This window comes from Hakea prostrata, chromosome 2 (assembly GCF_041222555.1).
Source record: "Hakea prostrata isolate BN-2017 chromosome 2, UWA_Hpros_2, whole genome shotgun sequence".
Taxonomy (NCBI): domain Eukaryota; kingdom Viridiplantae; phylum Streptophyta; class Magnoliopsida; order Proteales; family Proteaceae; genus Hakea; species Hakea prostrata.
This window is the reverse complement of record NC_142601.1, coordinates 66,311,370-66,326,169: the sequence shown is the minus strand read 5'-3', so window position 1 is coordinate 66,326,169 and position 14,800 is coordinate 66,311,370. Positions and strand designations below refer to the sequence as shown.

Below are 14,800 nucleotides of genomic sequence, written 5' to 3'. Positions count from 1 at the left end.
TGATAAATGTGCCTCAGAAAAAAATGACTTCATTTCTTTGTTTTAGCGTGTTCGATCAACTCTGAAAATCATCTATTTTCATTCATTTTTTCCATGTTACTTGTGGCCTTGTGGGAAGTTAAAAATTTTACATAAAAACACTATATAAAGCTCAATATCTTCAGTTGTTAATTTATGCTGATTGTGAAAACTTAATACCAAATAGATTTTCATTTCTGTCCTGGATTGACCTTGGAGAGGTACGAAACTTGACCTTGTTTGCTCAAGAATTAGTACACCTAAGGGTTTATTAAATGATCATGTGGTACAACATGGTTGTATGCAACCATAAAACAGTACGGGGGTGTATCCATCACTGCACAAAATTAAGCTCTTTTTATTTCTTCATTAATATAGATGAATATACAATATCTTTATGAAATCAGAAGTAAGGCTTCTTAATTACATTATGATCCATCGTCTTCCAATCTCAAAATGGCTGAAGCATCATGAATGCATTGGGCAAGCATGCCAGTTCCTATCAATGAACAAATCAATGAACAAATAAGAACACCTAGAAAAGGCATAGAAAAGAATGAACTAAATTTTCTTAAAATCTCAATTTATTCTGATCTGATTGAATGATCAAATATATACAGAAGAACAAGCTGTTGACTGGTTTATATGGTCAGTTTGCTGCTCCAAGTGATGCAATTTTGCGAAAATTCCAACCAATGGAGCAGTATTGTAGGTGCAAGCCTCAGACTGCCCATAATCATCACGTCTGTCCTTGAAATGATCATGAGGATCAGGGCCACCAACCAAGGCCCCCACCAGAACATTAGGGTTTGCTCCTTTCCTTCCAAACCAGTAATGATACCCTTGTGTGCAACCTATGAAATCTTTGTTCTGTCGATAAGACACAATTGAAGAGCCTCTGTGGTGTACTCTCAATGGAAACCTTAATCCAAACCCTACTAAGTAACTCATTCCCATTGGGTTGGAGCCCAATATGTAATCCACCTGAGATTTGGCAAATGAGAGCATTTCATGTGGTTCCACTATTCCTCGTTGGCAATGTAGTTTCTGATTTGAGCTCTGCAAGTGATCCGAGTAAACCGTGAGAAGGAATACCGCTGTTGATACATACTGCATGTTGTTCCATTCCCGAATGTATAGTAAACCTCCTGGTGTGCGATCAACATTAAAATTCTGGGTTTTATTGAGGCATGCACATAGATAAATTTCAGCTTTCGACCTATACTGTTCCAGAACAGCCATTTGCTCTTCAGTTTCTGCTTCATCCATCAACTGCAAACATGAAAAATAGACAGCTTGAGGGATGCAATTCCAGCTTGTGTTGATGAAAATCTAAACCAGAGATTGTTCATGAAGAAACTAACCATAGAAGCAATTATTTGAACACCTGCGTACTTTACGTCCCAGCTGAACTCTTTGATCTCCCAACCAATTCCACCAAAGCTCTGAGCATTCTGGATAATGTATTTGAAATAATCTTCATTGCCAGTGGCCTTATAAAGCCACAAAGCTCCCCATAACAACTCATCTTTGTAGCCACTTACTGACGTATAGTAGTTCTTTGCTGCTGCAACACTGTGGTGGTACTTCCCTCTGTACTTATTTCCAAACTCAAATACCTACAAAATCCATGAAAACCTATGAAATTAATCCTCTGATGGATCTGAGCTAACAGTCAATTTCACTCTATTTCTAAACAAGCATGTATATAAATCAAAACTGTAGTTATCAAACCCTTCAATTAGTTCAATATATCAGTAAAACAATCTAATCAATAGGTCACACCAAAGCATGCCGGGTCAACTAGAGTACTAGACCATTTCAGGTCATTTTGGAAGAGGGGACGTTTGGTTGTCTTTTTCAACTTGCGAGTTGGACAATTGAAACGGACATGGGAAGCTGAAATGGACCTTGGAACAGATCGATATGAACTAAAATGTACATCTTTGTAATGATCGGCATTTTCTTTTTTTTTTTTTGGTAAACCAATCGTAAAGATCACCACCTAAGTAGACTTTTTCAAATCAGCCTTTTCATGATGGATGATATATCATGTTAATCTTATATTAAACAAGTGATACCAAGGAGAGAGAAATCTCAACATGAACAATTTATTGTTGCCGTGTTAAGAATATTGATTGACTGAATCTAACTTCGCATTTATTTGATTTCTAAAATGTCCCTCGTGAGCTATAAAAAATTAATATCCATGGGTCATCTGAATTTTGTGTTCTTTTGATAGTATTTGTGTATTAAAATCGAGATATGACATTTGTTATAGGATGTTATGAAGAAAATACCAATTGGAACTATTTTTTTATATTGTTAGAAAGAACTAGTTTTGGACGCTTGCAATGAGAAGGAGTTTCGTACACTAATGTTAAACCAAAGTCTCAGTTTGGGTTGAATTGAAACATTGTGAAAAATCTATCTTTAGCCTATGTACTTCATTTTAGTTTACGAAACATTCAAACTAAAGTTTATGACTTAATTAAACGGAAGAGTCAACAAATTTTGGATCCTATAATAACAACATAGAATAAAATTTGGCATACGATGAATCTAACTTCAACGGGTAACATACATGGTGAGAATTTAAAAACTCCATCTTGCAAGTCCTTTGAAAAATATGTTTTTAAATTTTATATCTCAAAGGAGGGGAGACAAATGATTCTTTAATGAGAATTAATGAACTAGAATATTGACTTAAACAAAGTCTTTGAAAAAAAAAAGTTAAGTGATGTCTCAGCATATATAATATTTTCAAAATTCTCAAAATGCCCTCCTCCATCAAACTTGTTTGGACTTTCAAAAAAAAAAGGAAGAAATAAAAGAGCAACCATGATGACTTTTAAATAATTTTTAAACTTTTTTTCTCATTTATGTAAAGTTTCTAGAAAGCTAATTATGTTTTTATTCTATTTAAAATTTAAATTAATGCATGTTAAACATAAAGATCATTATCGTAATATACTAAATTCCAAAATTGTAAACCTAACAATTTGCAAACTCAAAGTCCGGATCATCTCAGACAGATGATCCATTTTCTTGTAAATGTGTGACAAGTATCTTAATATCACATCCAAAGATTGAGATCCATTTATAAGTCACATCAATTTTTTTTAAAAATTTAATCACAATCCTTTGACGTGACTTACAAATAAAGATCAACTCTTTGATGTGATGTTAGGACACATGTCACAAATCCACAAAGAAATGATGGTCCATTTCCTTGTCAGAGATGGAGGGTGAAATGGACTGGATAATTTCTTGTCACCTCTCTGTCAAGGAAGAGGTATGTGCTCATTTCATGCTTTTCCACCACATTATAATGATAGGACCCACACGGTAACTACTAGGAGATCCGGATTCATTTTCTCAGTACTCAGAAATGGGCGGTAGTATTGTACGTGTGATAGAGAAGTATGAGAAAAATACATATCTGTACTAAAGGGGATGAGATAGAATCCAGACTCTGTGGCAAACTTGCATACTCAAGGAGTATATATGTAATTTGCCCTATTGATTAACCAGACGAAGGATCCAAAGTGATGGTGATATTAATTCTACATAAAACCCAAGTAGAGTCTCTGCAGGTCTCACCTGTGTTGCGTGAAGCAAAAGTAGACGCGAGTAATGAGGATCTGAATTCTGAAACACGATTGATGCTGCGGCCATGGCTGCCGCTGTCTCTCCTGCAACTTCCGAACCTGGATTCTTCTCGTCGACCTTGTAAGCCCTTCTCGGCGTTGTCATGTCCTCTGGACGTTGCCAGCAGTAATGATCGGTGTCTCCATCACCCACCTATATATCGATTTATCAGTTTCTCAATACAATTTCTGGAACTAATTAATCAAAAAACTGTTTAAATTGTTAATACCTGTACCCATAAGACGTTAGGGCTAGAGTGAGTTTTGATCAAATAATCAGTTCCCCATTTGATTGCTTGCAATGCATGCTTGTATTCGTCGGCGCCGATCGCTTCAATCTGTTCGCCATATTCAATTACGTTCCATGATAACATTGTCATGGTGAAAGCCATCGGAAGCCCAAACTTGACATTGTCACCTGCATCATAATATCCTCCGACCAGGTCGACCTGATATGATATGATATGATATGATTACTCTGTAAATTAACTAAATGAACGTTCTTGAACTTGAAGAAGCAAATTAATTAATCAAATCGAAAACTTACACCTTGTTGGAGACCATCGGTGAGACCAGAATCGGATCGCCAGGTGACTCTTTGATAATAAGGTAATCGGCCTGATCGTTGAGTTTCGAAGTAGAGTAGACTCTTGGTGAGTGCGTCGGAGTAATTGAAAGCTCGAACAGTACTGGAGAAGAGAATGAAGATGAAGAATTGAAGTAGAAGTAGAAGCTGGAGTTGGTTTCTCCCCTTCATTGCTGGTTCTCGATCCCCTCAAGAACTAAACTCCAAACAGTTGAGAGATCTCTCTTCTGTCAGAAAACTCCTATTAGTATTTGAAATTTGATCTATTAATTCTTCGACGGACTCTAAATAGAGATGTTTGAGGAAGCAATATAATTCAGAGAATGAAGATTTGATCCTCTCCATTCCATGGCCCAGCATGCTCCTCCTGGTTTTCCTTCGATTCGACCGAGCTGTCAATCACACAGCGCTACTGTTACATTTAAACGTACGGAAGAGCTTCTGCTTTTCTCTCTACCCAAAAAGAATGTGAATAGCATTTATGAAATTTTCTTTTGGGTGGAATATTTTGGGGGAAAATTTTAACGTTTTTTTCTTTCTTTGGGTAGAAAGAAAGGGCTAACTTCCGGTGTCTTGAAACAACCGTTACAACCGTTCAAGCATACAAATGGTCGAAAATACCCATCCGTCGGTCAACGAATTCTACCCTGACCATGGCCTTTTTTTTTTCCCTTTTTTTTCCTTGGTAAACTTCCAATAAAAGTAAGTTTTTATTTATTTATTCATGTCAAATTGGTTTCAAAAAAACATTTTTGTACTTTTGATATTTCAATGTTTCTTTCTTTTTCAAATTTTTTTTTTATTTTTAAATTTTTGAGAACTAAGGTTCAACTAGGTTTTTTTTTTTGTATGGTCAAAATAATATTTTTTTAAAATTGAAATTTGCAACTGATTTCTGACATAAGAAAGGTGAGGCAATAATCGTTGTTTGGGGAGTGGGTGTGTTGTTTCTAGTATTGGTACCTTTCACCTACTTAAGAGTTGGATATGAGATGAGACATAAGAGTAGCTTAGTAAATTAATATTAGGAGTGTATTTTGCAAGTGATTTTTCGAAACGAAGAGCGTGGGTCAATGGTGGTTTTTTGGGGGAGAGGGATGTGGTTTCTGGTAATGGTATCTTTCACCTACATAAGGGTTGGATATGAGATGAGACATAATAGTAGTTTAATAAATTAATATTATGAGTGTATTTTGGTCATTTCATTTTGGGATTTAACTGAGCACTAGCTAGACGACTATTAGTTGTGCACCAAACGTAATTTTACTTTAGGTAATACATAATTTAAGCCACTTAAATAGCCAATAGAAATTTTAACCCAATTTGATAAGTGTAAGAAAATCAATCGGACTGAACCACGGTCGGGACCGGTTCAAGAATCAAGTTAAGAGGTATCGTAAATATGAAGGAACCTGAACGGTTATAGAAGGAGACGTGATCATTTTAAATTTGAGACAGACAATCCTGCCTAATATAGAAACCTCAACCAACTCAAAGGAAATGGGAAAAACCCTACATCAGGTGGTTACAAAGGAAAATCATGGATTGATCAAACAGTCAAGGATGGGAGGTAAACCATATATAAACTAAAAGTTTGCATGACGGACAAATACATTGGATCCCTTAATGCAATATATTAATTGTAAGTGCCAAGAAAACTAACATCATTTGTTAGCATTAAATATATTCAAATTTCAAACTTTAAGGGACTAAAGTATCCTTCAAGTTATTTAATACATTGTGTTAATATATGGTTTTAAAAAGAAATAATTGGTCATCAAGCATTAATTATATGGTTAAAAAATATAAATATTCCAAAAAAAATAAATTTATATAATATCACAATATATTAAATAACCTGAGGGGTATTTTGGTCCCTCCACATTTGAAATTTGAATATACTTAATCGCAATTAAGGTTGTTAGTTTGGTTGACATACACTTAATATATTACATTAAAGAGATGCAACATTAGTGAATCACAAACTAATATTGGATCCCCTTAATGAAATATATTACGGGTGAGAATCAAGCAAACTAACACCGTTTGTAGCCACTAAATATATTCAAATTTCATACATGAATGGACCAAAGTGTCCTTCAAGTTATTTAATACATTGTGTTAATATATGGTTTTAAAAAAAGATAATTGGACATTAAGCATTACTTATATTATTAAAAAAATATTTACTTCAAAAAAGAAAAAAATATAATAACACGATGTATTAAATAATCTGAGGGGTATTCTGGTCCTTCCACGTTTAAAATTTGAATATACTTAATGACGACTAACTATGTTAATCTGGTTAGGACTGGCACGTAATATATTATATTAAAGGGACCCAATATTAATTTGTGACTCATTAAAGACATTCATAAGAAAAAAAACTCTTTATTATATAAAAAGAGTTCATTTACATGCACCTCATCTCTTTGGTGTCTATTCTTAACAAAATTTATGAGAGAAAAACAAACGTTACAAATAAACTCCCCATGTTTGGTGTGAGAATGTGAATATTCTATTATTGTTTAGATACATATTATATGTTTATAGATTCCAATAATCTTCCACACTACACGTGTCAGGGTTCAGCCAGGCTGACCAGCATAGGCCAAAACCAAGAAGAGAAAACGAGCTTTGCTTAGCCCAAGGCACAGCATAGGCTCAGCCATGAATAGGGTTTTTTTCAACAGTGTTTAACTTTAGTGATGTGCAACACTGTCCTGTCAACTGTAGAGATCGAAATCTTCTTAACCTTTTGTATTTTTTTCTTTAGTGTTTCTGTCTTCATATTTAAAGTTGCATTGCCATAATTAATTCTTTTCTTGTCACACAAACATGGATGAATCTACAAACCATTGAAATGACTAATAGAGGATTAAACATCTAATCTCACACCTAGAAAATGACCCATGACCCACTGACCTAGGATCAAATCCTCCATTTTTGGCTATTTCGTTACACCCCTGCATCAACCCATAGCTTCCTAGGCTATATGTACCAAGGTCAAAAAAGCCAACCAAGTCTAATGAAGACTAATCCAAATGGAATTCATCATTATCATCATATGCCAAACTTTAGGGTTTTTGTATCTATATCAGAATTTGAATCAAACCTTGGAGATAAGCTGAGATCTACAGTAAATTGGTTAAGAAAATCTATCTAAGAGGCACAGTGATGAACAAACCCTCCCCAGGGGCCAAACCCCACATACACATTCACAAAAACAGAGATTTTCAAGTCGGTGGATGGTCACTGTTTGCTCCTTAGAAAAGCAATTCAAACGTTTCACCCAGAAGATCTGTTGTTTTCACCATATTTTTATTTTTTTTTGTTCAAAAATGACGATCAAACGGTTCAGGGTTCTCTGAAGTAGATGACTAGACTGTGGGCCCAGTTCCACTCTACATATGAACGGCCAATCTGGAATCTTTTGTCTTGAAGACGGGAGAGCCGTAGATTCTGTTAAAACCACTTTTCCCAAAAATCAAAATCAAAATTAATGATATTTAATTCGGTATTAAAAAGAAAAGCGTATGGAGGCATCTCACTGTAGTTGCCCGTTGAGATTAAGGTTATGAATGGCTACGATTTCGGGAGTAGAGATCCGTCCCGTCAATGAGGGTCCACATGCGGTGATATCTTACCTCGCGAAATCGGACCAAAGGACATCATGACTCACTAAATCGACGGTCAAGATAGCTCTAGCGACGTGGGTCCTACTGGTTCTTTTTTGGTAAAACTCATGACTCACTAAATCGACGGTCAAGATCGATCTAGCGACGTGGGTCCTACTGGTTATGTATCTACACTACATATGATGGCGTTATTATTTTCCCTCGTTTTCTGAAAACCAAATTTAAATTTCAAAAACGACCTAAGCAGCAACAAACCAAACCCCACAGAAACACATTACACAATGGAATCCAGACAAGAGTCCGGTTCGACTCGCCTCGTTTCTCTCTCTCGACCTCGTTCTCCATGTGCGTACAAACAGATAAACCCTCTTTCTCCCAGCTCTGCAACAAAAAGAGGGTTTTAAACCCTCTTAATTTTTTTTTAATCGAGTAAAGATTTTTCTGATAAGAGCTTTAGTGTCGTTTCTGTTCTGATTCATGGTAATGTGATCTAATCAGGGAGTGATTTTCGGTTCGTCATAAGCTTCCTGAGGAGGATGGGCTGTCTCTTTGGATGTTTTCGCGTCAAATATGAAAATCCGCCTCTTGCTCATGTTGTCTCCGACGCAGCGCCATCAAAGAAGAGGGTCTGGTTAAATTTTTTCTTTTTATGAAATCTCATTTATTGTGATGGGTTTCCTTTCATCTTGAATTTTTCCTTTAATGGGTTTAAACCTTTCGTTTATTTGATTGATGCTGAGAACACTGAACGGATTTCTTCTCCCCAGGATGCTTCGCTATCAGGAAATAATCTAGGATCGTTATTTCTTTCTGAAGGTAAATTCAGTTGGTTTGTCCTTTAAATTTGTTAGGATCAGGAAATGTGGAGTTGGAGTTGGAGTTGGAATTTGCATGTTGCCATTCAGGGCTTTTTTATTTGAAGAATTTGATCATGTAGAAATTATTAGTTTTTCAGCATTTCATTTTCTACCGTAAGAAACTTAGTCTACTGCTGGCTATAATTTTGATTCCCCCAAATCCCCCAAAGAGAGAGAATCGTCTCCTAGCAAGAGCAAAGGATGTCACACTCTAGGATCTGCACTGCTTGAAAGAGATGATGAACTGAAGGATCTCAGAGATGAGGTTTGTTCCTATTTTTCCCCCCGCAATTAATGGCTGTGTTAGTTTTGCATTTCATGATTGAATTGATGGTATTGGACCATGTGCTAGCTGTGAGAAAATGACAATTCAAAATTGTGTCCTTGTTGATTGTATTTGAAGTCCGTGGTGCATCTTTATTTGCATCCCTATATGAGGACCCATTTTCTGTTCAAAAAGATACATCTGGATTTTAAAAAATGATTATTTTTTTAGTGCCGGTAAACTGCTGATGATTTCCACTCTAATCTCGACAGTATAGTGTTTATTTTTGTAATTTCTATAAATATGCCTTACCTTTTAGGTTTTTAGGAGCAGATTGTGAAGTTCAAATATAATGAGTAACATACTGCTTATTGAACCAGTAGACAGATTAGCTTGTTTGGGTTGGGTTGGGTTTTTTTTATTTTTTTATTTTTATTTTATTTTATTTTTTATTTTTAATGTCCTTAAATTTCTTATCCGTGGAACTGAAAATTAAAGTGCTTGCATAAATCACTTTATTTTTATTTTTATGCATGATATGATAGTGTGTTGACATTTCATGTGGTGTTTTGACAATTTCGGCTTTTGATTTCTAGTGCATTTTCAATTTGCACTAGAAGTGTATATTAACTCATTTGGTTAATATATATTTATCAGAAAAAGAAATATACAAAAGTTGCCTATCTTTGTCTAATGCCTTGAAGTAGTACCGAGATGCTGATGTGATTCTCTATAGAATGAAACACAAAAAGGTGAAAATTTTGTTCATACTTGCATCTGTGGAGTTACACTACCAATATAAATACATATTATATACTAAAAAATTTAACCAATTGCTTCAATAACCTATTCAAAAATTGGTGAATGAAGTGTCTCAAAGTCAGCATCCACATGAATGGATTCCCATTTTCTAAGTGGCTGTACTTCTGAATATACTTCAACTAATTTAACTCCAAGTGAGCTTATATCGTTGAATCATCATCTTGTTTCGGCTTTGATTGTTATTGTGGACAACTTGATCCACTCCAGTAACTGAAGTGGAGATGCTGGAGTTACAAGAAGTCAAGCTTTTATTAATGGTTCCTTCATAACATAACAGATAGGTTTTATTACCTTATAGTGGATTAGTCAATCTTGTACCATGAATGGTATAACCTCAGATGGATGATGACAAATATGCCTTAGTTTATGGCTAATGATTTTTTTCTTTTTTCTTTTAGCTCTCCTTTTTCTAATGCAAATGTATTATCTTTCATTTTGTTGATCATGTTTAATTCTAAGATAAGAAGTTGATTAGAGCTTCTGGAACTTCAATATGCTGTTTCTTTGTTGAAGTTCGCCAGACTAGAAGTTTGGCTATTCATCCTTCATGCCTTCGCCATTTTATACTACTGTGCCCCATATGAGCTCATGCTTATGATTCTCTTGACAGGCTAAATTCCTTAAAGCCTGTGGCACACTCGTGGAAACTCCCGCAGAAATTCGAAATGCATCAGAAAAAGTGAAAAGTTCACCAACTTGTGATGGAGACTCAAAACCTTCCAAGTTGCATTCATGGCTTTCCAGTTCTTCTGTCAAGAAAATCCACTGGGAGGAGGAACCGGGTCAGGTTTCGATTTCCCCCGCTAAGCTTTGTGAAGATCTGGGAGGTGAATTGGGTCCTTCTGAGAATGTGCCTAGCAGGTTTGATTTCTCTCTTTTGTAAACTACTGTTTTATCATTTTTCATAACTAGTTGCATTGAGGAAATTGTTTGGTAAACATGGAACTGGCCTTCCATAAGTGATAGTTACAATAATGTGAGCATCATTATCTTATGTGTTGGTTGATTTATTTGATTGACTGCTACCATTCAACATCTTTCTTCCTTTGGAGTGTTCAGGATGGGAAGAGAAAAAAGAAAAAAAAAGTGAGACATAAACCTCTTGGATAAGATCTGTGAAGTATGGGGTAATATTTATAGGATGTCTCTAATATAGATGACCCTTCTGGCAGATTACTCATAGGATGATTTTGTATCATGAATACAGGAATTTAGTTATTTATTTCTCAATTTTGTATAGCTGACTGACATTTGATTTACTCAAATTTTTTTTTTTTGGGTAAAAGATTTGATTTATCCATTACTTCCAAAAGCTGTTTGTCCAAAGGAAACATGATAGAGCAGAATGATATCAAAGAAGATAGCAAGGTTGAGGGCCCTGGAACAGAAGTTTTAGAATTTGTTCACCCAATTAATGATGATAAACTCTTCTCAGCGACTCCTGAGCATCTGACAGAAAATATCAAATGCAGGAACAAGAGTGTCCGGTTTGAATGTGAGCATCCATCAGATGGCAGTTCTAGGCAATCCGATGCCCCAAGTAATCATAATGGATCTAAATGTTCTCCCTATCCAACACCATTGAGACTAACTGATGAAATGCAAACTCCTGGAACCATTTTTCCAGTAAGCCAACAGAATCATGTAAATGAGAAGAATGCTCGGATCAGGTCCCAGTATGTCTATCCAGTTCTCAATCCTGTTGAGAACTTCTCTCAGTGGAAGGTTCTGAAAGAAGAAGATGGTACTGACCAGCATATTGGTCAACCTAGAGAATCTTTTGAGCAAAGTGGACATGCAACTCCTCAGTGTACGTCAGAAATGTTTCATGATGAAGCAGCTACAGCTGGCAAAGACATGAAGCTGGATGCAAGCTTGGCTCAGTGGCTAAAGCCATCTTCATCAAGGAATGATAGGAGTCAAAATAGCAGTGATGGGTCTAGATCTATTGGAAGATCTTCTAAAATGTCAGATCAGGATAGACCTATAATTGGGATGGTTGCCGCACACTGGAACGCAGATGAGATTCCCCATGTCTCGCCTAAGTGGTGGGATGGTAATGGAATCCCAAATTCAACTAACAAATACAAGGAGGTAATCTTATAATTTGTTTTCATCTATATTCATATTCTTTTATATAGCATGCGTTTCTGGTTACTGTGTATTTTATTATTTTTATCTTTTGGGCTTTGGGAGTTATATTTAGGAGAGGATTTTTCCTGTTATTTTAAATCCTCTGTATAGGATCAAACAGTAAGCTGGCACGCGACCCCCTTTGAGGAGAGGTTGGAGAAGGCATTGTCAGAAGAGAGTAATGTCTGCCAAAGGTTAGTCTATCATTCTTTGCACTTCACTTTGATTCTATGGTCTGGATTTTGTATTGGAGGTTACTCATAGGATGTCTATCTTGATGTGAGTTATCCTGGTACCAAATCCTTGGGGTTGTTTTCATTCCACTTTTTGTATGCATGAAGCAGTTATATGTTGATGCACTTCTGGGAATAGTTCTAAGATTATTCTGATAGTTGTGAATGTAATGATAAATTGCCAAAACTAAGAATGTAACAATAAAACTTGGCAAAAAAAGATCTTTAGTTGGACCAACCATGATTCTACCATGGTGGTACACCTGTTTGTTCCATGTGGAAGGATGCTGCTGTAATTTCTACTTTAGATCTGGAGGGAATGGCCTGGATTGAACACATGTTGGATTTCAGACCCAAATTTAGTCATTTACTGTTCCATGTAGTCCATGTATCCACTCATTAGCCCATTCACCCCTCGTGGCAATTGAGAGTTTTCAATGCTTCATTTGACTATGCGAGAAGCTGTCTAGCCTGGAAAATGTCTTGTAAACTGGAAACTGTGGACCCTAATCAGCCTCAAATGACTTGTCGTGTGGTGCCATAGAACTCAATGCCTATTTCGGGACAATGTCATCTAGATTATATTAGCGGAGAGGCCATTTTCTTTAAATGTATCCTTCTCTCTCTCTCTCTCCCCCCCCCCCCCCACCACCAAAAAGGATTGCCCAAAAGGACTTTGTATTCAATCACAATTGAAGATTGCAGGGACTTGGATATGGGCGACACATTACATATGGTAGCAAGTTTATGCTGTCATTCCCTTTGGTTAAGGTAGTATGGCTTCTTTGAGAAGCTTTATCTGGATTAAACATTTCCAGACTCCCTTTTCTGAAGCTTGTATTACTTGCATGTTTAGATTCAACTGAAGCAACCATGAAATTGATACAGATCAATAGAAGGTTTTGATGAGCTAAATTACTTGCCTGTATAGGTTATTAAAACATAAATTTAATGTCCTCCAAAGTACAGAAGAAGCTTCTATGAATAGATTCAGTGGTGTTTAAGCTTTGATGTGTTGCGCTTTATTGTTTATTTATTTTGACAATGTATCTCATTTAGAGTTTGGAACACTCCTAGTTCTTATAAATGTCTATTCAATGATAGGAAGCCTAGCAGTGGGAGGCCTTTCATTTTTGAAGAGAATGAGGAGACGGATACGGCTGTATCTCGACTACATACTTCAGCACAACCTGAATCAGTGGTTTCATTTTGATGGCTCGGGCAATGTCAATACTGTTAATAGAATCAGGGATTGTTATATTTTGCATGTGATGTCAACTTGGTCAGAGATTTATCTCGTGAAGTTGCATTTGATCTTCTTGTTTGGCTGTAACCTAACCAGTGGACTGCTCCAGCTGATGTAACAGATGATATGGACTTCTCTACATCTGGATGGACAGGTCGAGTTCAAAGGTGTTAACCTCCTTGGTTCACTTCTGCTTGCAAAGTTCAAAAGAAAATTTCCTGCCGCGTGGTTTGGAAGATGTATGAGAGGGCTTATTGACTGAAATGAAGTGTATTCTTGAGCTCGATAATACAGCCTTCAAAACGTATTGTATTGATAATTGTGTGAAAAGCTATGGTTAGTGTATGTCTGGCAATGTGGATACTGCATGTTTAAGTTATTTCTGCAGAGCTTCAACCAACTACTTCACAGTGCTTGGCTCATAAATGTATTTGGAAAATTGTAATTCATGATCATCGAGATTGCCTAGATTATTAGAGGAAACCCATCTCTACCCCTTTTCATCTTGCAAATGCAATGTTAAATCGTTCTTATTGGTATGTATACTACCTTAATTAGGGTAATTGTGTTTCAGTGTTGTGTAATTGATGCACAACATTTGAATGGTGAGGATCAAAAGCCAATCTCAACCATTTTTCTTTCTTTTATTGAACTACATCGAGTGAAGGGAAAGAAAAAAAAGCAAAACGGGTGGTTGAGATTTGACTACCACTTTGAATCTCGACCGTAAGCAGTTCAGTGTTGTGCATTAATTGAACAGCATTGAAGTTGAACCCTAATTAGAGAGGGCGGTGGTTTTGATTCTTTGATATTGGTGGAGAAGTTCTCAAATGTGACTATGTAGGCGTAAGGATAGTAGGTTGGAGTTTGGGATAATTTTTCTGATGGGGTAGAGAATTATGCTTTCCAACCATCTATTTAAGATTGAGACCACTTATGGCTTCTTTACTTTGGAACTTCGAAGTCTAGCATTTGGTATTAGGAGTTGGGATCACTTCTCGGTCTCTTCATAGCACAATAGCAGTGAGGTCTAAGTGGGATCCACTAGAAATTTCATCTCTAAATTATTTTTTTAGTAGTCAAACAATGCCTTATTCGATCACGGGGTGGCTGGTGTTATAAAGAGGACAACGTTACAACTACGATGTACCACGGAGACATGTAACAAGTAATTAAGTGAAAATTGAAGGGGTATATTCGGTAACTTAAATAATCTTCTCCTTTTTTCCCTATAAATAGGAGAGAGAGCGACGAAGCAAACGGGGAAGAGAAGGCAGACAGTTGGGTAATGGAAGAAAAGATTTGAAGCGGCAACGCGAAGAGCATGTGGACAAGAAAACAGAGGAGTCCCC

At 36.3% G+C, this 14,800-nt stretch overlaps 2 protein-coding genes across 3 annotated transcripts; one reads left to right on the top strand and one right to left on the bottom strand.

The window, feature by feature from the left end:
- Positions 1-391: 391 nt before the first annotated feature.
- On the bottom strand, positions 392-4,752 carry LOC149025771 (endoglucanase 11-like). Its single transcript, XM_089143188.1, has 5 exons — positions 4,216-4,752; positions 3,899-4,117; positions 3,622-3,822; positions 1,383-1,637; positions 392-1,290 (listed from the first exon to the last, which is right to left on the bottom strand). Exons 1-5 carry the CDS (start codon positions 4,423-4,425, stop codon positions 625-627), a joined length of 1,551 nt encoding a protein of 516 aa, XP_088999314.1. The 5' UTR covers positions 4,426-4,752; the 3' UTR covers positions 392-624.
- A 3,410-nt stretch (positions 4,753-8,162) lies between these two features.
- On the top strand, positions 8,163-14,038 carry JASON (aspartyl/glutamyl-tRNA(Asn/Gln) amidotransferase subunit). Of its 2 annotated transcripts, none has more exons than XM_089145977.1 (8): positions 8,163-8,237; positions 8,391-8,518; positions 8,660-8,708; positions 8,920-9,014; positions 10,447-10,697; positions 11,123-11,930; positions 12,081-12,163; positions 13,307-14,038. In XM_089145977.1, exons 1-8 carry the CDS (start codon positions 8,174-8,176, stop codon positions 13,413-13,415), a joined length of 1,587 nt encoding a protein of 528 aa, XP_089002103.1. In that variant the 5' UTR covers positions 8,163-8,173; the 3' UTR covers positions 13,416-14,038. The 2 variants fall into 2 exon arrangements, with proteins under 2 accessions (XP_089002103.1, XP_089002104.1); XM_089145978.1 differs by having other exon boundaries at positions 11,309-11,930; positions 13,307-14,034.
- The last annotated feature ends 762 nt before the right edge of the window (positions 14,039-14,800 follow it).

What these genes read in the sequence shown, in the direction of transcription:
- LOC149025771 (XM_089143188.1), bottom strand. Translation starts at nt 4,425, where the DNA reads ATGAAGGGGAGAAACCAACTCCAGCTTCTACTTCTACTTCAATTCTTC. An exon ending in TTTTGCTTCACGCAACACAG is followed by an intron (nt 1,638 to 3,621) that starts GTGAGACCTGCA and finishes TGGATTTTGTAG; the next exon opens with GTATTTGAGTTTGGAAATAA. An exon ending in TTCAAATAATTGCTTCTATG is followed by an intron (nt 1,291 to 1,382) that starts GTTAGTTTCTTC and finishes TCATGTTTGCAG; the next exon opens with TTGATGGATGAAGCAGAAAC.
- JASON (XM_089145977.1), top strand. Translation starts at nt 8,174, where the DNA reads ATGGAATCCAGACAAGAGTCCGGTTCGACTCGCCTCGTTTCTCTCTCT. An exon ending in CAGCGCCATCAAAGAAGAGG is followed by an intron (nt 8,519 to 8,659) that starts GTCTGGTTAAAT and finishes TCTTCTCCCCAG; the next exon opens with GATGCTTCGCTATCAGGAAA. An exon ending in TCTGAGAATGTGCCTAGCAG is followed by an intron (nt 10,698 to 11,122) that starts GTTTGATTTCTC and finishes TTTGGGTAAAAG; the next exon opens with ATTTGATTTATCCATTACTT.